The sequence below is a fragment of the Brachionichthys hirsutus genome, chromosome 7 (assembly GCF_040956055.1).
Source record: "Brachionichthys hirsutus isolate HB-005 chromosome 7, CSIRO-AGI_Bhir_v1, whole genome shotgun sequence".
NCBI classification, from domain to species: Eukaryota; Metazoa; Chordata; class Actinopteri; order Lophiiformes; family Brachionichthyidae; genus Brachionichthys; species Brachionichthys hirsutus.
Window position 1 is genome coordinate 13,852,710 of NC_090903.1, and position 26,773 is coordinate 13,879,482.

The window sequence follows — 26,773 nt, forward strand, 5'->3', positions numbered from 1 at the left end:
TCAGCCATTCATATTACCGGGGCTGAGCTCAGCACCGGAGCTTGATGCATTTCTTGTTCTTTTTTTTTTTTTTTGGTCACACCCACCTCCTGTCAGTCCTGCATCCTCCTCCTCTCCCCCCCCCCCCCCTGCAGCTGCAGAGGCCTCCTCATGAATGGAGCTCTAAGACACCGCCTTTCATTTAACAAGAGAACAAAGTGCAAACGCACCCAACAATGACCTTCAGGGAGAATCACCAGCTCAAGGTCGTTCATGTAACGCTCACTATAATAATTTAGCTGTAAAAGAAGTTAAACCTCAGTGGGATTAAGTGTTTATTTTCCATTTCGGAATGAGAGTGTGGCGTTCCAGGCGTTGCTGGAGTCCACCTACAAGAAATAAGTCAAATAAGATCAACTTTATTGATCCCACAAAGGGGGAATTCTACTTATTGCACCGACAAAAAGTTGTACAATAGTACAGTAATACTGTATATATAAATATATATACACACACACACACACACGCAGCGTACAGAAGTACCAGTGCAAAAAAGATAGAATGTCAAGGATCACTAAAAATTTACATTCAAGAATTTAAACAAGACTGAGTCTCAGCCACGCCCAGTTCCGACCGGCCACGCCCAGTTTCGGCCAGCCACGCCCAGCCACTCTGAATGGCTGCCAGTCTACATGAAAACAGCATTTTTAGGAACATAGAATGTAAAGTTTTTTTACATTTGTTGAGTGTTTGCTAACTGGCGTTTCCTCCTACTGGCGTGAACACACAGAGGAATTAAAAGCAGAAGTTCTGGGTTGACTTCCCTGACGCGTTGCTCAACGGCAGATGAGCTGTGGAAGCATCGAAACGCAGTGTCTCAACAGGATGGATAGGAAGGCTGATTAAAAACTCAAAACTTGGTGCTCCCGTCTGGGAAGCGAAGATGTGTGTGGGGGGGGAAGATGCCACGTTGGGAGGAGAGGGGGGGGGGTGTTTTCTGTGACGCACACAGACTGGCTTGTTGTGGAAACAAACAATGGGATTGCGTCCTGGAGGCAGCGCCCATTTTCCCACAGGCTGAATGAGAGGCTTGACAAACGGCCAACACACACGTACATCCCTGCAGCCTGGGACAAACACCAATATTACACAATCATATACTCCTAATCTCACTGCGTAGCCACTATGCAAAGACAATAAAGGCGTTCTATTCCGAATTCAGGTGCAATCCAGAATCATCTCCAGTGAACCCAGTACCGGGTCGGCTCACATTCCGTCCGTGCATGAAGGTCTCGGTTGAGCAAAGCGTCGACTCTCTCCTGCATCGACTGCTCTGGTTGTCGGTTCATCGCTGCCACTTCGCTTCCTCTGAACACGCATCAGGCGTGGCAATGCGTGTTGAAGCTACATATTCAAGAGGCCTCATTTACGATCAGCCCGAGGCTCAAGATGTACAGCGACGGCTTTAATCTAATCAGCGCTTTGAACGCCTCGCCCGTCACCTTTGCATAAGGAGTGTTCAGAATAAAATGACCTCCAACGAGGTCGCACTTTAAACCCGAGAACGCACAGAGCGACACTTGAACTTTGCTTTCCCTTCCCCTTTTTGAGAAATCATTTGCAAAATGATGTAATGTGTTTAATTCAGTTTCTCTTTCCCACAGGTATGGAAATGGAGCTTAAACGCAACCCCCCCCCGCCCCCCCTCGACATGCATGACTCTTTCTCCCATTCCCTGTTTTAGATGCACTTGGAGCTGCAGCCTTTCACAGCGCTGTTAGTTCTAAAATAAGCGAGCTATAAACGTTCAGTTCAGTCGGAGAGGCCTTCGGTGGCGACTCCAACATTAAAAGCAGACTAGCGATCCTCTTAGAAACGCTCCCTCGGCACCCACAGGCCGGGTTAGTTCCTGTTAGCCCGGCTCGCTTTATTGGTTCATGTCATGTGACATTTTCCTGGAACGTTTAAGACGTACCGTGTGTTTCCAGGAAACCCGACACATAATCAGCAAGCTAAACACACAGGCTTGGTTGTCTAACAGGACACCGGATACCCAAGTCAAACACGACACACCACGCGGTTGGCGTCCTAACTACTGTTCGCTTAGGGGCGGAGTTCTGTTCGGGGGGGGGTCGTGAATCCACGCTGAACGACGGCCGCAACGCGATTGAGAAAGAATTGGTTTAAAAATAAAACACGGCCACGTGAGGTAACGTTCTATTTAAAACCCACACAAGGTGCGTCCGGCTGCTGAATACTTTTCAGCAGGAAGCAGCACGGCGGTTAACGATGGGTGGATCCGCACATTCAGCAGATGCGTCGAATTCCATGCAGTGCCCACCCACGCCGGGAGAGTCATCCTCAGTATGAGGAAGAGCAGACTCTCAGCCCAATGACACGACGCTGCTTCATGCCCTCATGGCCTGCAGTCCGGCAGCTGAAACCGCTCTGGGTGCTGCAGGTCCGTGAGATACTCGTACGTTGGGACGCTCGGGGAGTCCGTTACGCTCGGGATTTGGTTGGAAAGAGAAACACGTGGAACAAAACCTGAAAGCCAGTGAGTGATTTATTCCAAAAACACCACACTGTTGACACCGGTGCCACGGCAACGAAAGAGCTACAGTCATAAGACGTGTCCGATCGCAACGGAAGGAGTCACTGAAGGTTCTTCTCCCAAATGATGGAAGAGTTTGGAAACATTTGACGCCATTATTCATTCAGTTTCGTCTTTTCGACACGGCGGTCCAGACAAAAAAGTATTCTGCAGGAACTTCGACCAAGCGGTACCACAAAAAAAAAAAGTCCAACTTTCTTGATGCTGTAAAAAAAAATCTAAATAAAAGTGTGTTTTTTTTTTAGTTGAAAAGTAAATAATCTGTATTTTCCGAACATTCCTTCTCGCAGGCGGGGGGAATGCCGCCGCGATAAAGGAAGTCACGTATCGTCCTCGGCGTGACCTTGTAGAAATACATCCTCCCTGTGTACGCAGCGGGACCGTAAGGATGTGAACTGCCTCTCTGAGCGATTACTGGCCTGCTGATTACTACCGGGATCAAAATGTTTGTGGCGGGAAGCCCTGCGCCGTCTGCGGTCCCGATGCAGAGCCCAGCAGGACGGGCGTCAGCCTCAGCAGGTCTCTGAGGGGGACGCCCAGCTGGCTGCTGCGCGACAACAGATCCCCGAGTGAGGTGCAGCCTGCGGGGAGCGGGAAGGGAATTCAACGTTATGTTAATTTCTGCTGCTGTGCGAACAGAAATACACACTGATTCAGCGTTAGCACGCGTTTGTCTTACCCTCCAGCTGTGTGTGCTTGTTCCTGAGGCAGGGGATGGAGCGGTACACCAGGAAGCAGGCCAGCATGGCAGACGGGGCGTTCCGAGAGAGGGCCTCACCCCTCATGTAGGACCTCAACAGGGAGCTGTTGCCTAGGAGACGAAAGATTCTTCTAGTTACACATGTGTACCACATCTGGCAACATTCAAATAATTCCCTCGTCGGCGGGAAAACTGGATGCATCTGTCATACGCTCACATTTACGTCGCTAATGTCTGAATGCAGCAGCTTCGGAGGCGGCTAATGACACGGATTCGGCTGAGACGCACGGAGCAGCGGCGTTCCCACTGCTCGAGAACTCCTCCGATGGATTTGCTTTAAAACGTCACGGCCAAGAAATGTAATGAACATTTCAAATGAACGCATGAAATGTTCACATCGTCGCAGTCTGGTCGAAATGCCCGTTTCCCACGCCTCTTGGTGTGTCTGTGATTATTTTACTGTACAAACATTCCGCCCTGACATTCTAGTGCCTCACCCTGCATGCCAAAAACAAGCTCAAACACATCAAGCGACTCGACTGGTGACACCGCTGCTCAGTCGTCTCCCCGTCCTGTGACGGGCGGGGCGGGGCGGGGGGGGGGTAAATATGTTTTTTTTTTTTTTTAAGTGTGAAAAAGTAAAGTCACTTTGGATGGATGTTGGAGGCCGTCCAAAGCAGACTCCATCCATCCGTCCGTCCGTTCGTCCATCCATCCCTCCCTCCTTACCCTGGAGCCAGCCGTCCAGTGCCACATCCACCATGTTCTTCATGACAGGTAGGAACTCGGAGGTGAGCAGCGCCTCGTGGCAGTTAGAGCGACCGTACAACACCCTGCTGTCCCACAGCTCCACCACCAGACGCATCTGCCAGAGGGCAAAGGTCTCCATCAGGTCGCCCCGACGCACAGCACCGGCCACCTGAGACACGGAGACGACACGGAGACAACAGGGGACGACGTGACCTTTACTTTAGACTTCAACTGTTCTAGTATCTGTCACTGGTTTTTTTTTTTAGAACCTTACAAAACTGGAAAATGCAACTAAGGCCCGTCTGTGGAGCAACAGTCCTACATGGTGAATCAACCAATCCGCTTCCTTCTTGCACATCGTTGCAAAATTCTGGTTGAAAATTGTGAGGCGTGTGGTTCGGGGCCTCTGCCAGCAGAACAGCCTTCTCTGTTTGTTCACACACATCTCCTCAGGAAGGTAATTACAGCAGCAGTCACGTAATAACTGTGCTTCTGTGAAAGTTAAATATAGGCTCTCGGCAATGGAAAACAGGAAAAAAATAAACATGGAAATGTTTAAATGACTCGTCAGTATGATTATCCTAGATAATTTTCATCAGGGTTAAACTATATCTAAAAAAGAAAGAAACACACACACACACACACAGTTAAGTTTTAAATTCGTTTTTAAACTAGGGTTGGCTTGGAGAACCAGTTCCATACCTGGAACCGGAATCTTCAACACAATTAAATCTCAATTCTGTTCATCAGTTCCTCAATAAATTTCAGGTTTCAGTTTGTGACGGCGGCGTGCAGCTTCTCCTGCTTCGGCCTCGCAGGTCGGAGGTCGCCGCCTCAGACCACAGCGTGAAGCCCTCACAAATACCTCTGCCAGAGTTATTTTGTCTAAGAGAGGATGCACAACGTGTGTGTGTGTGGGTGTGCGCGCGCGCATGCATTACCTGCTCAATAGCGATATATGTGGGCAGCATCTCTGGACATTCCTGCGTCACACATTCATACAGCATCGCAGAGAACAACACAAGAGAATCGCCTCTCTGCGAAGACAACAAAGAGCGAGGGACGATCATTAAAACCACAGAGAGTTCAAACAAAACGCCGTCCCGTGTATGAGGCGCTAGACCAACCTCACATTTAGGACCCCCCCCCCCCCCCCCCCGCCACTGACAGCATCATTAAACCTGAACAACTGGAAATTACCTTCCAGGTTATATCAAAACGAAACCCTGAAAGAAGCATCCATCAAAGGCGGGTCGCTGGCGCGCTCTACGCAGCTCTGCTGCCTAACATTTGGAATGGCGTGGTCGCCGTCAGTCCCGAATGAGCTCGAGCTGTGGCGATGAAAGCGCCGCCGCATTCCGCTTGTTGGAACCAACCCACGCTCGACTCGGGTTACGTTTGGTTTGTCGGGCCATCCTCAGTCTCTTTCAAAATAGTAACACGTCTGCGTGAAAATGACAGAGCAAGCCGGGCCTCAGAGGGCAGCGCCTCCCGTTTCCGTTCGCCAACTCACAGAATTCATTCCGTCAGATGTTTTACAGAAGAACTTGGCGAAGGAGATCAAGGCGGGCTCCGAGGTGAACGTAGAGATGGCTTCGGGCTGCGGGGGGGGGGGGGGGACAGGAGAAAATTATTTATATGAAACCGTGAATATGAAAAGAAAGTTTAAAGACACCGGGAAGGAAGGAGGAAGAAAAAGATGAAGGTAGGAAGGACGAGTGGAATAAATAATGTGGGTTGTGGGTCTCTTCCCCCACAGGGAGCTGCTCAGACGGTGTTTTTGTTGTTTGGAGACGTGTCTACGTTTTTACCTTGAAGGTTCTGACTCCAGAGTTGTGATGGTTGACGCTGGAGGCCAGCAGGCTCTTCCAGCCCTGAGGGTCATCTTTGTAGGGCAGCTGGCCGGCCCGTAGTTTCACATACAGGACCCCGTCTCTGGACAGGATGGACCTGAGGGAGGGACATGCAGAGATACTGACCTGTGCAGAGAATCAATACGTGAGAGCTGAGCTTCCCCTTGGATTCTACAAATACTCCCGTACTTTAAATGCCGGGTTTCTTTGCCGAGGTCTACGGACAGTTCCCAGTATCGAGGCCCCTTTACCTTCACCTGAAATAAATGAACACAAAATAGAAAATAAAAAGACCCGAGAATGTGCTCAATTCATTCGACGACTCGGTAGATCGGCCACGCTGACCGGCGGAGTTGCTCCGACGCTTACCCGCTTTAGAAGGTGCAACTCAGGAAGCATGGTGGGGGCCATCAGTTCCACGGTCGTCTCCTCGTACCACTTTGTCTCCTGAACAGGAACAAAAGCCGTCACGGCAGCAACGGGTTCAAACTGAAGATCTGTGCCCCTCACGTTTTCATTCAAAGAAAAACATTTTATTCAATCGCCCGTCAGCAACATGACATCCAGGGAGTCAAGCTGAGCCCGGCGCTGTGACGACGACCTCTGTGCTTCATGTGTGGAAAATATTCAAACAGAGGCTTAAATGTGGATGAAGTTCTCTAAATCCAACAAAAAAACATCCCACTCAGGTGGATTTGGGGGTCGCTAGCAACGGTTAGGGCAACAATTAAACCTGAACAGCTAATGAGAGGCGACGTCTGTGCTTCATGAAAACCGAGGATGAAAACCGGGTTCAAGTCAGGCTTCTATCTAGCTAAAGAGGAAGCGCTGCAACGGGCGGCTTCACAAGGCCGTGTGGTTTTCATTTCTAACGTAGCTTTGGAATATCCTTTTAAAAAGTGCGCAGAAATGAACTGACCTTGTAGGTGACCTCTAAGAGGGCGTAGCAGGGCTTCAGGGAGTCGACGTCCACAGGGACCAGCAGACGTGGCTCGGCAGCCAGCACAGCCAGGTGTCGCAAGGCCTGCAGGTGGTAGCTGCAGCAGGATGGGCAGCATTAGCACGCGACTGTAGATTACAGCAGAATACCAACGAAGAAGACGACACCAGTTTGTCTGGTTCAGTTTGGATTTGTGTGGCGGTTGGGGGGGGGTTCTCACCGGTTGTCAGTGCTGTGAGCAGGAAAGTGTGGATAAAGGGCGCAGAGCAGAGCAGCGATGGCTGAATTGGAGGTGCTGAGGGTGTACCTGCCAACAGGAAGTAAAGCAAACATCTAATGCGCGTTTGTTTATTACCAACCCGACAGGCGGGTCAGAACCGATGATCCGCTTTAACGCTTCGGCTTTGTACAGCTGCGTGCGCTGACGTTTAAAAAGCTTTTCCTACCCAGCGAGGGATTCATTCGCAAATTCTGACGACTTGTCAAAATGTCAGCGTCACACAAACAACAGGTTACCATTTTATAAATGAAGTGGGCGTGTCCTCCAAAACGGCTGACGTCAAACAACCGCCGCCACAGATTTCAATGTACTCAACAGAGTCCTTAACCATAGTAGCTGGCAGATAATTGTGCACTCGGGTCGAGTCGGGCCGAGAGGAAATTGCTGCCTGTAGGCGGGACAGTCGTCAGGTAATTAAAACGCTTCGGGTGGCAGAGCGTCAACTACACTCCACGTAATCTATGCTTCTCTTAACTTCAAACATCAAACAACGATGGTTGCTTGGGCGACATCCAAACCGGGCCTCTGTCGGGTCGAACATAAAACACCACCAGATAAAACGCAGCTCATCTGATTACAGAGAGACGAGTGTCGAGAGAGTCGGAGTGGATTCTGTTCAACACGCAGGCAGGAGTCAACCTGGTTTGGGTTTGTGTGTGTGTGTGTGTGTGTGTTGACATCACACCTGCCCCCTCCCAGGAAGAGCAGGCCCAGGGCCATGTGATGAGCCATGTGGAAGCCGTAGTTCATCTCGCCCCCGGTTCTCTTGTGGAAGAAGCGACAGAGCTGCAGGACCTTCAGGTTCCCGGTGCCGGACATCACCATGGACATGGCCAGCAGGATCATCGACAGGCCCGTCTGGAGATTGTAATATCCTGTTTGCTGGGAGGGAAACCAGGCAGGGAGACCAAACGTATGTATTTGTTTATCTGAGGAAGGCTTTTCTTAAGTTACACAAATACATACAAACATATGCAAACACTCACAACAGCAGCTGTACCAGCGAAGGACATGATTTTCATGAAGCTCTTGGCAAACTCGTACAGGCAGTCGAAGGCATCGGAGTTTGCCGAGCCAGCGAAGCGTAAGCCCAGCGCCATGCAGGCCCCCGCCGTGATGTAGTCTTGGGCTTGGCTGAGAGGAACAAAGAGCACAGTTCAAATAAGATGGTGGGATCCTGCGGGGAAGACGACCACCAGTGGAGTGATGAACACTCACGCCATCGTCTCCATGTTGATGTCATCTGAAGAGTCAAACGTTCCCCTCATGATCTGAAAGACGCACACAAAAAAAAGCCTCAACCTGAAAAGAACTCAGCAAATAGATTAGAAAATGATAGAAAAGGGATTGCCGCAGAATAAACTGATTTAATGAATGTTTATGACAGCAGGATGAAGGTTAAAAAATGCTCAGGATAGGCGGAGTAATAATTCAAAAGCTCATACGACAAAATCAACGAACAGGAAATGATCAACAGGAAATACGAGCTGGGAATTCTTCACAAGTCAGAGGGAGCTGTAGCAGCTTCAAACTCATCAGCAGCCCAGTAATGCTCAGCGTCTGTGCTTTCTCACCTGAGGTATGTTACTCTTGACCCACTCAGGATTTGGCAGGATTTCATCCCACATGATGATGCACCGGGCGAGAGTCTGAGAGGGTGAGGAAGCCAGATGGAGAGAGAGAGAGACATTACGGAAAAGCCAGAAACATCGCAAATATAAATAGCATCGCACTAACCCTCAGTAGCAAAAACTCTGGCTTGATGAAATCCAGTAGGAACCAAGTATCTGGAGGCTTCAGCCAATCAGCGATCGACCTGGTGGACAGAACCAGGAAGAGATAAGGAGGTGCTAATACCCTCTTGAAACACCCCCTCTGCCAATAGACAAACAGCGTCCGAGGAGCCGTGAAGGCAACAGGAACGTCTTGACCAATAGCAGAGCGCTAGAAGAGGAAGGCTAGGACGACGGCCGGACTCGTGAAGGATGAGACGCTCGTATGGATAAGATGTAGGTGGCAAAAAGAAAGCGCCGTACCCCACCTGTATCACGCCATCGTGTAAGCATAACCGTCATCTTTTGATAAAGTACGAAAGCCAATGTATTTTTACATTTTTTTCAGCGTTTTATTTCTCAGGATGAAATGGAAGTGAGTCAGTTTCTCCTTTTGGTTCTCTTTCTATCGAGCAGACAATGAGCTTTGAGAACAGAAATTAGCACATGCTGAGATCCAAAGGAGGCGCACCTCCTCCGATAGCCTCCTCGGCTGTGGGCGCCCAGCTCAGACAATATACCCAGAGGGTAGGATTAGCGCCGCACCAAAAATAAGTTCAAGGGACTGAAGATTGGAACCATGCCGGAACGCGTTAGCCAAAAAAAGCTTTGAAAAGACATACACAGAATACAATTACAGAGGGAAGTACGTGGAAGTACTATGATTAACTGGTATCTTACGTTTACAAAAAGAGCACCCTGATAGGTTCAAGGCTTAAACAGACGGCCGTCTCTTTTGCCTGCTTTCTCACCTGTTGTTGGTCTTGAGGTAGATCATGGCGAGGGCCAGCGTGGCCCCTGGACATGTCACGTCTACATTTATAGTGTCGCCCTCCTTAATGTCAGGATAAATCAAATTAAGTAACGACACTCAACAAGGACGTAGCGCAAGCCTGTAACGATGCTCACAGTGGTTTAGTAATGGCAGCACCGCAAACAAAGGACTGTCCATCCACCTTGATTTGGTAGCTGGGGGACTTGTGTCTCTCCCTGCTGGCTCCAGCCTGAGCTCTGCGATGGCCGCCCACCATGTACTGATACAACTGCTCAGGGACATTCAGGTCCGTCATTCCAATCAGGTTACTGCCGTGCTGCAAAAAAAAAAAAGAAAGGAGAAAAGAGAGCGAGGGGAGTATGGGTGAAGGAATGAGGTAGGATGGAGGGACGGGGACAGGAAGCACGATGGGGTGAGAGACAAATGAGACCAAAGGGAGAAGGTGAGAAGAACTTTATTAATCCTTCAATGGGAAAATTACTATGTCAAATATTATATAACAAAAATATTTGGTGAAGACTCGAACACTAAGATACGTAATCAGTGACCTACTCCCAGACAGACCATCCCCAACGCCAGGCCAGCAGCCAGGGAATAGGACTCCCTGTCGGTGCAGTACTCCATCTCTGGACCCGGAGGCCGACCTTAAAAATACACACACACACACTTTGGCATTATTATTTGGAAAGTGTCACATAGATGCCTTTCCAAAGCATCACTCTGCGCCCTTCGCCATGTGGCTTTACTATAACTCTAGTCATTCATAGTTCATTGCGTTTCTTTTTGTTGCACACACACCTATCTCAGACAGCAAGACTTCAGCATTGTGTCTGTGTCCCGTTCCCTGGTACACCAACCCGATGCCGATGACAGCAGCGACCTGCAGGACAGATCGAGGGATTTGTGCTTTCATTGAGTGTGTGTGTGTAAAAACAATTACATCCCTCTCCCACGGAAGGGACGCTCCGGCCTACCTGGACGTTGTGTGGAACATCCAGCTCCGTGGAGGTGGGAGGAAGGAGGGCGGGGATGTGTATGCTCAGCAGGCGGGTAATCGACATGTCCATCGTGCCCAGCCTGGCTGAGGAAACGCCGAGGAGGAGACCAATGCTGGTCATCTCATGGCCCTGAGGGAGGGACGGGGACAGAAAGGAGCAGTCATTCAAAGAATTGATCAATTTGAGTAAAGGTTTACTTCCAGTGTGATCAGCTCTGATGCCGGTTAGTTCTGAGTGTGCACCAGTTTGATAATCTGGATAATTTTAATCTACTTTCAATTTAAAAATTCCATCTAACGGTTACATTTTTAATTCTTCTGCTGAATTTAATTAAAGTCATAACAAAAACACACCAACTCGGGTTGGCGTGGCAAAAATGTGAACACACTGGAATGTTTGAAAGATAAAGGACACACAGAAACACGCACACTCCTCCACGATTCTCTCTGAAACCACAACCACGCTCAGCTCTACTGAACTGATCCAAAGTGTGCCGGCGCCATTTCTGCTTTACAGCAAGAACAGAAAGTGCCAGAAAACCACCGGATAAAGATCAGCTTTACTATCGGCCGCCTTCCCGGCGTTCATTCAGTCGTTCTGTGTTACGCCATGCCTACATCTATTACCTGCAGTGTTTCCTGACATTTGCTTTGGACAATAAATCCCAAACTGTTGTCTAATTTGTTTTACTTGTATTGGTATAATTAGTTAAAACTCATCCTAAATTATTGCCGGATCTTGTCAAGATGAAAGGTTTCAACCTCTACAGACGGGATTTCGGATCAAAAATAAACAATCAGAAATTAAAAGGACGTCAGAAGCAACTTTCAGGATCAACCATGAACACAAGCCTTGGAACAGAGTGCTTTCAGAATGGATCTGTGTTGGTGTTTTCAGGAAGTTCACATTTCTATATCCTGTAGCTGCCTGAGAAAATTCCAGAAGCCAATTTAAAAAGAAATGACTAATAATTAGAGACCTTTGATCTTGAAGCCACATCTTTACTCTAACTCTTTAATTCAGCGAGCATGAGGTTCGGCTTGCGGCATCCTGTTTTTCTCACCTGAACAAAGGTGAGAAAACCCTCACAGAGTTTCACTTTGACTCGCTGCTTGAGTCACTTTGTGCCTCATTTAGTCATCTAGTGAAATATGTACTTCTAGGAATGCGGGAAGTTATACGAGGGGTGCATCTTTGTATGAACTATTTTTAACTGCTTACATCTTCTCTTTGCACTAACAAAACAGTCACTTAGAGCACTGTGGGATATGAGCTGAGCATTAACGTCAGAAGCATGTACTAAACCCAAAACGTGCTTCTGTATTTGTGTATTTTGTGCAGGTACCTTTGTGAGGTAGTCATGTATGTTTAGCGTGGCCAGCTTGGTGAGGTGGCCGTTCAGGCCCAGGGCCATAAGGAAGCCCGCATATTCATTAGCCAGCTCCGGGCTCTTTGGCTTGTTGTAAGCTATCCAGGCCGAGTCCACCTTCAGAAAGAGAAAAAGTAAGTCATGAAAAACACAATAATCTGTTCACAGCTGCAGCGGGAAACCGCTGAACCGTAGCTTTAAACATCAGAACCTTGCGTCTTCCAGGCTACAGAGTTTAGCATGACTTGTGTGTAGTCGAGCACACGGCTGCATGAATGGAAAACTGCACACAGTGAAACTGCTGTGTCAGCCTGACCTGTGATGCGGGGGCTATTTTGAGTCCGGCAGCGACTCCGTTATGAAAACTGGGCCAGCTGGTCATGTTGGGAGGAACATCAATGTTACCGCTGTTTAAATCAACCATCGTGTTCCGAGGCGGGGCTCGGCCTGAAGCAAGAACACAGAAACCAATATAAACATAAACTCAAGAGTATTTCAGCTGCAGCATAGCTCACCTGTCAGGTTCAGTTTCGGGACGGGTAACGGTTCAGTCGGCACAGGGTGGTAGGAGAACAGAGTGAAGAGGCCTCGACCAACCGGAAGAGCCATGGTCCGCTGACACAACTGCAGGAGTCTAGGGAAGACAAGACAAGACAAGATGCGGCAAAAAGAGAGAATAGAATGAGGAGATCCAGATAGAGATAAAGGCGTCGATATTCCAAGACAAAATATTACGCTCACTTGTTCTCTTTCTCCTCTATGTACTCGTGATCGGACACCTCTGGGAGCTGCACAACACTGACCCGGACCGGCCTGGAACTCTGCAGGAGCCTCCTGACCTCCTGCACCCGCAGATCCTGACTCCAGATCAGTCCCGTCACCTGCAGGAGAACATAATCACATTTCCCCTGAGGAACTCCTGTATTTGTAACACTTTACAATAAGCATCATTTAGATGACTGATGTTCACCTCCTGAATAATGTCAGACATCCCATCTTCTTCCTCGTCTGCTTCCGTGGTTGCAGGAGGCTCCAAGGAGAGACCGGAGCCCACTGACTGGAGAGGAGACACACACACAGAGAAACGATTCACCGCTTGTTAGCTAACGTGTGGTTTTAATGTATATGTAGGACTGGCCTGACTGCAAAGCACCAGTTGGTAACTTTTATAAATAGATGTCATCAAGACATTGTTAGAAGTCTAGTTTCTGAAGCTGAATGCTCTGTACTGCAGACTGAATTAAGTAATTATTAACTGCTTAGACGTTAATTCCGCTCATAGGCAAATGTATTAAAAACAAGTGAAAAATAAAATCTTTGGCGCTTTTTTTTCCAAAAACTATGAGGACATGGCCAAATCGTGAAGCCTCACAATCCGTGGAGGGACTAGTGGGATCATCATACGTTGTTTGTGCCCACAAATATGATCTAAAACACTTGGTACCAAGGTTTGAGTTGAGAAGCATGATAAATACAAATAAATAAAATAAAAAGTACATTCTCGTCGGGGTGGTCTTAACCCAGCGTGGCTGGAGCCATGTCATATTTCACACTTACAGCTTTGCTCTTGGCCAGGGTCATTTTGTGGGCTTGTTTGGTCAGATCCTGTCGCCCAATCAGCATACAGACCTCCTCTGACCAATCAGAACACGGTTGCTCCCGGCAGTGGTAGATGGCCTCACGGATGGGCAAAGCCACGCCAAAGGGGACCGACTCCAGGTCCTTCAGAGTGAAACCTAAATCCGGGAAAGGAGCATTACCGGTGTTCTGATTTATTGAAGTCAAACAAAAAGTCTTATTCTACGATGGAGGTAAGACAGTTCTATACGATACTATTGTGTTACCTTCTGAGGCGAGCCAGACCACCAACTGCTCAGCCAGACTCCCACTAGAGGACTTCACCACCACACTGCTCTGTCTAGAATAAATATATTGATCTGATGAAAAATGGCCGAAGCTTAAAAAACAAAAACACTGAACAAAAAAATAACTACCGGTATATTTATTCAGAAATGTCTTCTCTGGAGATTCAGACCTCTTCAAGGACACAGGTTATAAAACTGTTTTTCAAGATGCGTCACTTTGGGAAGGCTTACCTTCTGTAGTGTTCACTGACGCGCAACTTCTGGCCTGAGAAAAGAGAGGATGAGAGAGGGAGGCAAGGGGTGAGAGAGGGAGATCTTTGGGGGGGGGGGGGGGGGGGGGTCGATTCTGCGCCGCACATTTGCACAAACCTGAAGGAAGAAGCTCTCGACAGCTGATTGGTTGCTAAAATCTATCAATAAAAGAAAGGCTACTTCCCATAGAGGTGCGAGGAAGGTGGCATTATCACACGAGTGAAGCGTTTTGTCTTTGAATATTGATAAATACAACTGGGAATAAACAGTCTCTCTGGATTCTCAAGCGCTGTACACAAATTCCATGACCGATTACGCGTTGCTGAAAAAGAGGCCGATCAAATACCGACAGAGATTGTTGTCAAGTCGCCATATTGTGTTTTTGTAAAAGCTAAACCAACTATCAGATGATAGTCGTGACGTAGATGCAAAGTGCCCTTCTTTCTTTTGTTACTGGGAGCTGTGGGAAATACAGGCGGCTGTCAATAGACAGGAACAGGGTGAAAGGGTTTGACACACATAGAAGACAAAAGACAGGATGATCGCCAATACTGAAAACACTCACCTGCAGAGAGTTTGACCAGGTACTTGGACACATCGGTAGAAGTAGCGTTTTCATCTCCAGCGATGTAGAGAGCATAACTCTGAGAAACACAGACGATAAGAAAGTAAGCCAAGAGGAATCATCCGGATGTAGCGCAACACATCCTTGAGATGTTTTTATTTACTACATTCAAACCTAAAATGAATGGTCTTTAGACTTTTTTTTTTAACAAATATAAGTTAATTTTGACTTTTTAGAATAGTACCTGCAGAGTTTAACTGCCGCAGGAAAAAAACCCGTTGTCGATAAATTGTTTTGGATAATAAAAGTTTGTCTGGACTTTTCCACATTTTTAACGGCTGTGCCTCTAATAAACCTCCCTTGTTCTGCTTGACCACATTTCCTGTCGTACCATGGAGTAATTGCTCTCGGTGTTCATAAAAAGAATGACGGGCATGTTACGCAAATGGACGGTCTCTATCGAGGCTGAACTCTCTTTACCCGCAACATCTCCCACTCATGCGTGTGCTCTCATTAGAACGCCTGCATGGAAACAGGCAGAAAGACGGAAGCTGAGTGCAAAACATGCTGTTAGAACCAAGACCCTGAAAATATTGAAAGTCTATCGAGAACTTTGGTGGAAATCTGAGAAGAATCACTCCCAAGGGAAGGTTAATTTAAAAAAAGCATGTATTTAGCAAAGGAAACGTGTGCTTAAATGCATTTCATCTGTAAAACCTGGGGGCAGACAGCAAGATGTCTGTAGTCCGATCTGTGGTCGGTACAGTGACCTCAGACAAACTAAATAAATTGGAAGGCATTCCCTTCAGATGTTGCTGAGATATGTCTTCCACTATAGCTCTGACTGGCCGTACCAGGACCAGCAGCTTGGTCCTCTGGCAGATCCCGGGCAGGTAGGGAAAGGGCGGGACTTCCTCCCCTCTCAGACAGCTGCTGAGCCAGCTGAGCAGACAGGGAGGCTCAGCCCGCAGGAAGGGCACACGCTGCATCTGGGAAAACAGTGCTGAAGAAGGGGAATGAGCGTGAAGGGGGGGAAGAGGGATTAGAGTGTGAGGAACACGAGGGGAAAGTAAAAAAGATGCATTTTTATTCCAATAAAACAGAAAGTCGAGAGCATCTGCAATAAATACGTTTCAGCACTTTTGTTAAACTGTTAGGAAACTCTCATTTAGGGGTCTCAGCCGCTGCACTGGTGAAAGAGCGTCGTCTTAAGATGGCAGTGAGTCAGAAGAAAGAATGATTTCCTCTCATGTTTATGTCATTTCTCCTCTCGCATGTAAACCACAAAGGCAGTGACACAAGCTTAATATAAACTACGTGTGCGTACATCAACAGTGTCTATAACATGACAATGACAGTTTGAACAGGAAAGCACGTCTCCTCTGTTTCCCGGCTTGCTGTCATCACGAGACAATGACAACGAGTCTTACCCTGGTCTATGTGGCAGCTCTCACTGAAGCTGCTAATTAATGAAGGGTAATCCCTCCAGTACAGATCCACGTACTCCTCCAGCTGAAGGTCACTGCAACCAGAAGCAAATCAATTCTAATGCGTCGACAGATCATGGACACATCGTACTCTACAGACTGAACCGGCGTAAAAACACCCGAGAGATGTTTGAGGAGGACACGGCGCCCGTCAAACCGATGCTCAACCGACGCAGCGTGTTAAACAGAAAAGTAGTTGCACATCCTCAAAGAGCTTCTATGGCAATTAACCCGGCACTGAGCGGTAATTAAACGCATACCCCGAGGAAGAAACAGCCACGACTTATTGGCTCACCATCAGATAATCAATAGTTTTTAATCCGAGCCCTGACGCTCACACAGCTTTCCCAGTGTGTGGAGATAATTAAAAAAGTAATCTAGTAAACCCCGTAATCTGGATCTGTAATCCATCCTGCTTTGAGTTCAAGCTGCTGTAGAGTCTTATTAAACTGTGTGTATTGCTAGGGATAAACAACAATCAGCATATCTTTCCACCCCAACCAGTTTGCCTGATGAAGCAGAACGGGGGGGGGGGGGGACATTTGCGCAGCACTTAACAGCCCACGTACAAACCGCAGAGGCCAATTACTGTGGAGAGCGCTTTACTCTTCCCACGCCATTATCATCGTCGCCACCAAACGTTTGACAGCCCGTTGAAGTTTGCTGCTCATTGCAGGTCACTGAAGAGCCGGGTTAACTCCTCGGCTTTCATTCAAAACAATGACATGTTGTTGTTCTTGTGTTGGCAGCTAAACACAGAAAAGTGGACAAGTGGGTTTTTCCCCCGTTGTTGCTAAAAATGGTAAATCGCTAAAAACAGCATTTGCTGTTTTTGCCGTGCACGTTTACGCTCCCTAACAGAAACGCCAAAGATGTCCGTCCTCCAGGTAAAAGGTTACCTGGCCAGCTGCTGCAGCAGACAGACCAGAGACGAGGCTCTCGCTCGCTGCAGCTCGTTCAGCTGCAGCTCCTGGTAGAGCAGGTGGAGAACGTAGAAGAGAGCGGGAATGTGTGGGAAGAGAGGAGCTGAACCTTCTAGCTCCGGAGACGGACTGGGGGGAGAGGACACCTACGACGCAGGAAGCATGAAACAGAAACGAGGACATACGGTAAGATGTTGTCACTGTGACTCGTTGTCTGAATTCTGAACCAGATTTGCAGAACAGACGACTCCAGTGGGAGCGACTCACAGTTTTTGCCGTCAAAGTCTTGTTAGCACCGCTGGAGTCTGATGGACCACAGACGAGCGGACAATTCATCTGCCGGTTGTAATGGCAGCCAATCAGGTAGTCCCAGTCCTTCAGAGGCATAGACAGACAGAAAAATGTTCTCTGACCAGTGATCTACGTTCAGAATCACAAGACGCCTTCTGTATAAAACGTAGTTCAAAGTATTTCCAGGGTATTCAATTAAGAATCGGAAAAAATTAATGCTTGAAAATATGTATTATTATAATTATGCATCCGGTTAATAGAGAATTTCTACCACAATTGTGCAACGTCCAACAGCGACTTTTGTCACTTGCCTCATCAGAGCCCCCATCAGAGGGACGCGCCTTCTTAGCTGCGATCACCGGAGAGAGAGGTACTTCAAAATGCAGCTGGGGGGAAGACGGAGGTGGGGGGGGGGGGGGCGATAGCAAGGTCAGGAGATGAAGATTATAGGTTTTTAAATAAGGTTTCATAATTTGAAACCTGAGATTGTTCTGAAGCCGGCTCACATTTCGCGTCCACGCGAGACGTTCGGTGTTGTACCCCATGAGTGTCATGAAACAGGTGACGAACAGGTTCCACTCCGCGTGGGCGCTGGGACCACCGGGGGCATTGTAGATGTTGTACCACTTCACCAAGACCTGCAAAAACAGCGCGTGGGTGCGTGGAGCGGATTTAGACTCTTTTGTGAGGTGAGAAAAGTCAAAGATAAAGAATTTGATTTGGGTTGGAAACATCAATTCCACAAACCTTCATCGCGGCTTCTTTGGGCAGGATGAAACGAATCGACTGGAGACATTTCCTCACTGAAGAAAGAGGAGAGGGGGGGCGGGGGCACATGAGACATGTAATAAAAGCTTGAATTTAGTTAAAGGTAGTAGCCAGTAACTTACTCTTATTTTAAAAGAATGACTGTGAATTAGGTAGCGTGATTATGACAACTTTGCTCCACCGTCAGCCTTTTGATTAACACACGCAACAGCGTCATTTAACCGAATGGTTTTCTACCGATGACGTCTGTCCCACCGCAAAGAGATTTGGCCTTTTCTCCTTAACATCACTAAACAAAAAAGGAAATTAAAAAAAAGAGCCACTACTGCAAGGGTGATTAGTGTTACTGATTCTCCTAACCAATAAGGTTCCCTCTGGATATTACAAGCCCATCTTAATCGGAGTGAGAAAGGTCGAGGAAGAGGTGGAGCTAAATGCCATTTAATTAGAAGGAGAAAGACTCATCTGTTGGATTGATTACTAAATAATGGGGTTCAACAAGACAAAGTAAAAGCGAAATACTTCTATAAACGGAGAATTTTCCCACATCAACCTAGAAACAATAACCTAGATTATTAATGACATGAACGAGATACAATTCCTAAAAGAATAGCTCTTTCAATTTACCCACACATATCAGCCACCCAGTATTTATCCGTACTTAAAAGCTTAATCTACAAGTCTAAAAAAAAATCGCAAACTATATTTACTTTTAGTCCAATTATAATTTGCCTGTTTGACACAGAAAATGGATGAGAAAATTAAAAAATTAACACTGAAAGAAGATTTTTTTATCACGTGGATTGGATTTTTCTCATGTGCATGTAGAGGTTTATTCAGTATCAGTGGGATGACCCTCAGAATAATAACAATAATGTGTGTGTGAGAAAAACAGACATCAAAATTGGAACTCTTCGCAGGACTTTGTGTCTCACCCAGCTCCGACGTTGCGATCTCAGGGATAGAAATCCTCAGCATCGAGCCGCTGCTCAACTCCTGGAGAGGAGATTTACGTCAATTAACATTAATTACAAGCAAACGCATTTTGACTTGTTAGAAAAACCAGTCGGCGCTTTGAAAACTCAAGTGAGCAATTTACTCTTCACATTCACACATCAAAGAGTCAATTGGAGGAATCGATGACAGGAGACGATGCGTCAAAAGATCTGAAAAACTCACTCGCTTCTTCCTGCCGAGTCAAAAAGAACAAAGGAAATATTTAACCCAGTTTCAGACTACCGTAATTCCCGGTGTACAAGCCGCTACTTTTTTCCAATATTTTGAACCTTGCGGTTTATGCAACGACGCGGCAAATTTACGTATATTTTCCCACTTTCTTTACGAGCCGTGTTTCGTTAAAGCCTATTTATTTTCGTTACAAAATTAACGCCCGCCCGCCCGGAGGGAAAGCCCCGCTTGCGCGGAGCTGGGGAGATCCGCGAGAAGGGCCCGGCGCGCGTCCAGAGTCGCCGCCGCCGGACCGCCGTACCCGGTCCCCGAGGGGGTGGGTTCCTTCCCCGGTCCCCGCGTCCGCCATCCGCTACGCGGCGTCGGACGCGCCGCGTAGCGGGGAAGGAACCCACCCCCTCGACCTCCCGGGCGTCCCCACCCCTGCCGCACCACGCTCCCGCGGACGGAGGATGAGGGGCACGGGGGCAAGGGGGACGGGGACACCCCGCCAGGCGCGCGCGCGCGCCGCGCAGCCTCCGACGGGCGGAGAGGGGAGGGCGACGGGGCGACTGCTCCCCCAGCCGCGGCTCGAGCCCGGCCCCGCTTCGCACCCCAGCCCGACCGACCCAGCCCTTAGAGCCAATCCTTATCCCGAAGTTACGGATCTGATTTGCCGACTTCCCTTATTCTAACATGCCAGAGGCTGTTCACCTTGGAGACCTGCTGCGGATATCGTTACGAGCCGTGTTCCGTTAAATATCATTTGTCTCAATGCACTTGCAGCTTACGAATATGTGCGGCTTATTTTAGTACAAAATATTTTTTTTTTTTAATTCAGTGGGTGCGGCTTTTTCACAGGTGCGCATAATAGTTCAGCAATTACGGTATTTGTCTTGAAACATGCACTTCAGGTGGGTTGATGTCGAAAACCCCCTTTCACTCCAAAGTGGTATCATTTAAAGCAACAACAGATCAAACCGCTGCTTCATACCTCTGTTTTCAAGTGAAAAAGGTCCATTATAGTACCATCCTCTTGTAACAATATGACCTACCAGAGTGACCCTGTTGGAGACCGGGTCCCGCAGGGCGTGGATGTGGGGCGTGGCTTGTTGGAAAGTGTAATCCTCTAAAAATGAAGCTTCGTGATGTTTAATGTTTGGACTTCTCAGCTCGGACACGGGTGAAGGCATAGCAGCCTAAAGGAGAGGAGAAAAGAAGACTGTCGTATCTTCCTCTGCGGAAACTGGCTCTACGAGATTTAGCGGAAGTCGACATCCATCTCTGGAACTATTAAAGGAAGAACAATGTGTCGGCACCTCATCCAGTCTTTGCAGGTGCCTGCTGCCAGCGTTGGTCGGGGTGCTCACGTTCTCCAGCGGCGTGCTGAGATGAGGAAGGTGGTTGATCAGGTTGAAGGTGGGCGACAGGAGTCCGGGGACAAAAACCTTACTGACCTAAAGGAAGGACAGGAAGCGTCACCCACAGCATGCAAAGGCCGCTGCGCGTCAAGCTGCTGGGCGAATCGGGCCGAGGCTCACCCTGGTGACTCCTGTGTAGAGAACCAGACTACCGCAGGCCTCCAGAACCAGCATGGCATCGATATTCTGATGAGCACATTTCTATCGTCAGAAACATGTTGAGCAACCAGAGCAGCAAATAAAGAAGACTTCATGACAGAATAGCGTCCCCCCTTTATGAATCCGACCCCCCCCCCCCCCTGCGTATGATCAGAATGCCAGAAGAATCAAAGGCTTTGAGAGTAAAATACATGATTTACATTCAGATCAATATCTGTGATTGCCTCTAGGAGTAATCATGTTAACGTTCTTCCCAGTGCATGCCAAGGATGATATCCCCTTAGAAAGTATTACCCAAACTGGATAAAACAGCTGATTAATGAACCTACATTTAAAAGAAATCCTTTCCAAATAAGACACAACAAAAGATACTTAAGAGCAAAAAAAGTATTTTTGCTCTGTAAATCTTATAAATGTGTGATTTTTACCTGCAGAGGCTCTGCGTCTTTGGCAGGGATGCTCGTGACGGAGGCAAAGATGAGCTGGCACGTGTCGTTGCTCTCGATAAACTTCACACACCTGAGAGAGCAGCGAAAAAGAGGCTAAATCGTTTTATTGAACCCTCGATTGCGTAATATGAAGTATGAGCATGCTAGCAGGGCCTGCACAACGTATTCTTTCTTGGTTTGTTGACCTGAGCTGCTGGTGCGACTCCACTAGGAAGCAGAGGTAGCGGTTCTCACAGAGGTCAGAGGACAGGAACACTTTAGAGGCCTGGCTGCTCATCTGCCTGCAAATAAAAGAAGCGCTTTAATAATTATTAGTCATGGATGTAAACGGACCGTGTGCTGTTACCTGTGACAGCCGGCAGTAACCGCCTCACTCCACAGCTGCTCCATGCAGAGGTCCGGCACTATGGGCTCCAGCTCGGGCACCAACATGGTCTCGTTGACGGTACTGTTCAGGGAGGGTAACAAGCCGTGCTGCCCCCTGGAGGACAGGCTTTGGAAAGACGTGTTGAACCGAGACGCACCTGAAAGGGACGGCGCAGCCATTCCTGGGGAGTGGGCGCGGCTGGGAGAGAGGAGAAAAGGCAAAGAAGAACTTCGACACGCGTGGGGAGCTCTGTTTTTATTACCTCCGCCAAGGCGAAGCGGAGGTTATGTAATCGCCGGCGTTTGTTTGTCTGTCTGTCTGTCTGTTAGCAAGATAACGCAAAACTTTCTGGACGGTTCTTGATGACATTTTCAGAGAATATTGGGGATGTTACCAGGAACAGATCACCGGTGTTTTGGAATATCGCAGCGATTATTTAGCAGCGATGAGCTCCTCTGTTCAGCCTTTTCAGTTTGAACCACAGAGTCACCAAATACACGAGGAAAGTGAGGAAGAAGCCAGAGATGAAAATGGAGCTAGAAATCATTCTCACTCTCCGTTTCTGGTGACTGTGGGTCCTCCGTAGCTGAAGAAGCAGGCCGTCTACTCTTCCTGCTTTTCACCCTGTTCTCACTAGTCACTCGTGAGCGTTCGGGCTCCTTGTGGGGTGTTGTGTGTCTTGCTCGTGTGTTAGAATCATCGCGCTGTGAGTGCGTGGACGTGATCACGCTTTATAGCAACCAGGCTGAACATAAATGCTAAGATTTGTAAATCAGTAAGTGTGCACACAAAGCATTCGACTGTTTACTTCCCTTGTGACAAATACACACTATAAAAATACAAAGCATACAACATAATGCACCGCCGCTCACCTGAGGGCAGCCATGTTAGATATACTCGGGGAGTGAACGCGGGAGTGCGACCCCGGTGAAGACGTGGCCAGCCTGCTTTGGTGGCCATGCAGGGCGCTGTAGTGGAGAGGAGAGCTGGTGCTAACAGCGCTACGTAGGAGTAGAGAACACAACATTCAACCTATTTGTGGAGGCATGTATAAGCAGCTGCTCTGAAGATCAGCCGTTATTAAACTTACTTTCTGGCTAGATACCAAGTGACTTATCAACTTATCTCCACATCTCTATGCAAACACCAAATCTCACTTTCATTACCTTGTTCCCATCACCCCGCTGCCACCAGGGGAGTCCAGTCGGGAGATATTACAGAGGTAAGGGTTCAGGAAGCCTAATGCCACCACGCCCAACGACGTGCCAACTGGATCCGCCGGATGCCGGAGGACTGATGAGCGCTCCTGGAGGTGGTAAAAGCACAGATGTTAGGGACAGGCTGGCTTCTTGTGTGTGTGTGTGTGTGTGTGTGTGTTCGTATATGTGCGTCCGTCTATTCACTCACATCACTTGTAACCTTGCGTAGGACCCAGACAGAGTGCGTCCCATGTATAGTGTCATAGGTGACAACTAGGGAGGGCTGACAACAGCTGAACACGATCTTTATGGTCGCATCAGAGGCATACTGCACACGAGAGCCTTCATGCACGCCTGGAAAAACGCATGCAAACAGGAAATCAGGTCAAAATAAGAGAGGAGTGGGCGCTGGCGTGTTTGTGCGTCATACCTGCAGGCTTACACACTACTGGTGCGATCTCATCTATGGGATGCAGCATGCTGAAAAATGTGGGCAGAGGTTCCCTGTGGAGAGAAATAACCCAGTTACCTGACAAACTGGTTTGTGTGCACTGTGCACGTGTGCACGGAGTGTCTGACGATGCATTGATCAGCAGTGTAGACACGCCGGTTTCTGCTGTGGGGGCGTGTCTGTGGTTGTCTGCCATATAACTGCCGATTGCTGTACTGTTGTGTGTGTGCGTAAGTGTGTGCGTGCATCGTTAATATTTACCCAGGCGAGCTTAGCTGTACATCAGTCATTGTGGTTTTTCGTTCTAGCAAAAGTCCAAACTTGGTTGCCCAGACGTCTGAGACCTGGAGATACCGACAGACAAGGGAGACATTTTAAATACGTTGTTGTGGCTGTAATTTAGCAAACTATAAAAATTAATTTTCCCACAATTTGTCCAGAAAACATCTAGATTTTTCAATCTCCTAAAGACAGTATAGTTTAAATTCAGGACGGTTGGTTTTTCTTAAGACCAGAGGTTCCAGTCTCTCGTCTGTTGAGCAAACTGAGGTCTGTATACTGAACCCTTAAATGGGCCAAAAATGTACTAAAATCAAATCTAGAAAAAGTACGCAAAAATACGCAAAATATATGAAGGTGAAAATCATACATGCAGAGCGTCCACCTGGTAGGTTATCTCGCTGTTTCTCACCTGGAAGGGTAGCGGTGAGATAAAATCCTTTCCACCCACGGTGTGAACGTTGACACAGCTACTCTGGATGATGCAAACAGTCTGCTCGACCTCCTCCTCTGATGAACAACGTAGAAGATGCCATTAACATCGAGGTCAGTTTCAACACACATGTAAATACAAGAAGTGCTTCAAAGGCAAAAAGGTTTTTAACCAGACTACCGTCTTTCTTGTCGTGTGGAACGGCAAAGTTACACCATAAAGCCTGCAGACAGAATCAATGACGGCATAAACTCCCAAAGAAATATGATAAAATCCATCACAATATACCAGTAACAGTCTACATTATAAATCTCGACATCACCATGAACTTCATCAGATGTATTGAAGTATTCATGCAAAAATATCTCATTAAAAACAGCATCGGTTCATTAGCGTGTACTTCAGCACTTATAAACTGCTCTTAGTAGCCAACCTGGTGTACAGGGCTGTCGACGGTGAAGGCCTTGTACACGTTTGAGGCTTGGGTCCGACTGCCCTGGCTCCAGATGACCACGGTTCCTGCTGTGTAGAGCTCCTCTTCAAATTCCACATCCTCCTCCCTGACTCCCACACAGCCTTTCCTGAGCTGCCAGAATTCCTGCCGATTAAAACCTGCCCGTTAGCTCAAAACAAAGAACACACCGTCCTCACTAAAAACTGTACTAAGTTACACGTACTTGCCGTTTTTACTTTTACAAATATGATAGCTATTATGTCACCTATTTTGATGGTTTAAGACGCCAACCATCTATTCCAAGTTTACATGAGAAACAGGTTTTAAGCCACACTCGATTAAAAATGATCTGCTAAGATTCTTCACCCCCCCCCCCCCCCCCCTAATTGATGTCATTTTCTTTCTTTAATAAAGGTTTTGCTAATGTTTGCTCCTATAGGAAGAATATTGATGACATGATGCAAAAGCCACACAATCTCTTACCCTGTCTCTTTCCTGCAGACTGACTTCCCGCAGGGATCCGACCAGGCCGGCGGCGCCATCCGACGACCAGAGCTCGGAGGCAGGTTGGAGCTCTCTGAGCTGCAGGTTGAAGGCATTTGGATGGTTCCTGCAGTGTTCACGTCCGAATGGGACAAACGACTGCAATTCCCCTGCTGCGATCATCGTGGCTGTCTCTTCATACACGACTTCCGACATGAGTTCCAGATATCAGCATTATTTCTGAGAGGAAAGAAAACATGTTAAAGGATACTCTCTCTCTCACGCACGAGAGTACACTATACTCACGTGCACTATAATTATCATATGAACAATATTGTCTTTCATTAACACACAATAAATAACTACTGCTGTACTTTCTGCTTGTCCCCTGAGGGGTCCCCACAGCAAATCAACCTTCTCCACTTCACCCTGTCCTTTGCATCGTCCTCCTCAACACCAGCCACTCTCATGTCCTCTCTCACTACGTCCATGTATCTTCTCCTGGGTCGTCCTCTAGTCCTGTTCCCTGGCAGTTCCATCCTCAGCATCCTTCTACCGATATAGTCCCCGTCTCTCCTCTGGACATGTCCAAACCATCAAAGTCTCTCTGACCTCGTCTCCAAAACGTCTAACCTCTCCCTCTTATTGTCTCATTTCTAATCCTACCCAACCTGGTCCCTCCCAAGGAGAACCTCAGCATCAGTTGCTACATGATTTGACAAAAATATACAAACATAAACCAAACCCCCGTCACTGATACACTTAAACACTGTTATTTCAGTTCGACAAAACCACCCACCGGTGGATGGGTTCTGAGACAACAACCAGTCGCTGACTGTTAGCGGACCTGCCATCAGCAGTCACAGAGCGCTGACCTAGCTAGCTAGCTAGCTTAGCTAGCTACAACATGATCCGTACAGCGTTTCATGGCATTGTTATTAACCGCATACGACTCGAAGCGAAATGACAACATTTCAATATTATTATGTTGTCACTGACTGATGCTACATGCTAACAGGCTAGCCGGGAATTTACACGACAACCCCCCCCCCCCCCCCCCCCGACGTGACGCTTCAAATACTGCAGCGACATAAACACATCGCGACTGACAAGCTAAGCTATAAAGTACTCTTCTGCATTAGCAAGCTAAAACGTAACACCCATAGAAAGCCATTGGTTTAGATAAGCTAGCTGGTGCTAGCCTCGGCTAACTTTGAGATATTTAGCAGCTAACCTGATAATAAGGAAAAGTCTGGCTCTTGTCGCGGAGTCCTTTTCTTTTCTTCTCTTCGGATGAACCCCGCTCGGGCGCAGCGTCGTCACCAGCGACAGCATCCACGCACCGCCGACCGGGTGGCGAACGGTGAATTCGGCTAAAGCGGGTTTCAAATGAGCGCGGACGTCATTCGCTGTCCCGACAGCCTCTTCCTCCGAGAATCAGCCAATCCGCGGCGAGGAGGAAGGGGGCGGGACGCGGGCAGGATGCTCTGCGCTCCGGGCCAGAACCGGACCGGCGTTTATCTGTCCGTCTGTCTGTCTGTTAGCAACATATAACGCAAAATGTTACAGACGGATCTTGATTACATTTTCAGGAAATGTTAAGTAAATATTGGTGATGATCCAGAAGAGATTCTGGATTCTGGATCACTTTGACATTTTTGTTAACGCTGCAGTAAATGGAGCTTCAAAAGTTGTTCCTCAATATCTCGGTTGATTATTGGCCGATGTTT

General features: G+C 47.8%; 1 protein-coding gene across 1 annotated transcript; it reads right to left on the minus strand.

Annotated features, from left to right (window-relative positions):
* Positions 1 to 2,527: 2,527 nt before the first annotated feature.
* anapc1 (anaphase promoting complex subunit 1) lies at positions 2,528 to 25,259 on the minus strand. Its single transcript, XM_068741025.1, has 52 exons — positions 25,044 to 25,259; positions 24,540 to 24,704; positions 24,287 to 24,329; positions 24,086 to 24,183; positions 23,656 to 23,738; positions 23,374 to 23,447; positions 23,152 to 23,297; positions 22,911 to 23,050; positions 22,617 to 22,745; positions 21,724 to 21,942; positions 21,563 to 21,658; positions 21,357 to 21,447; positions 20,890 to 20,955; positions 20,668 to 20,805; positions 20,404 to 20,547; positions 19,117 to 19,177; positions 18,161 to 18,216; positions 17,920 to 18,051; positions 17,725 to 17,799; positions 17,390 to 17,497; positions 17,099 to 17,268; positions 16,143 to 16,234; positions 15,567 to 15,715; positions 14,713 to 14,791; positions 14,127 to 14,160; positions 13,875 to 13,948; positions 13,588 to 13,766; positions 13,001 to 13,087; positions 12,772 to 12,911; positions 12,546 to 12,664; positions 12,347 to 12,477; positions 12,007 to 12,147; positions 10,638 to 10,790; positions 10,462 to 10,543; positions 10,216 to 10,307; positions 9,845 to 9,979; positions 9,641 to 9,723; positions 8,854 to 8,932; positions 8,691 to 8,765; positions 8,335 to 8,387; positions 8,097 to 8,250; positions 7,802 to 7,998; positions 7,057 to 7,143; positions 6,816 to 6,933; positions 6,266 to 6,343; positions 6,086 to 6,153; positions 5,855 to 5,993; positions 5,557 to 5,643; positions 4,985 to 5,080; positions 4,023 to 4,212; positions 3,273 to 3,404; positions 2,528 to 3,174 (listed from the first exon to the last, which is right to left on the minus strand). Exons 1-52 carry the CDS (start codon positions 25,257 to 25,259, stop codon positions 3,032 to 3,034), a joined length of 5,916 nt encoding a protein of 1,971 aa, XP_068597126.1. The 3' UTR covers positions 2,528 to 3,031.
* Between the last annotated feature and the right edge of the window lie 1,514 nt (positions 25,260 to 26,773).

Coding starts and splice junctions, on each gene's coding strand:
- anapc1 (XM_068741025.1), bottom strand. CDS start 25,259: ATGTCGGAAGTCGTGTATGAAGAGACAGCCACGATGATCGCAGCAGGG. Junction 17,498..17,724: donor CTGATGGGGGCTCTGATGAG/GCAAGTGACAAA, acceptor ATGCCTCTGAAG/GACTGGGACTACCTGATTGG. Junction 9,724..9,844: donor CCCCCAGCTACCAAATCAAG/GTGGATGGACAG, acceptor CCTGACATTAAG/GAGGGCGACACTATAAATGT.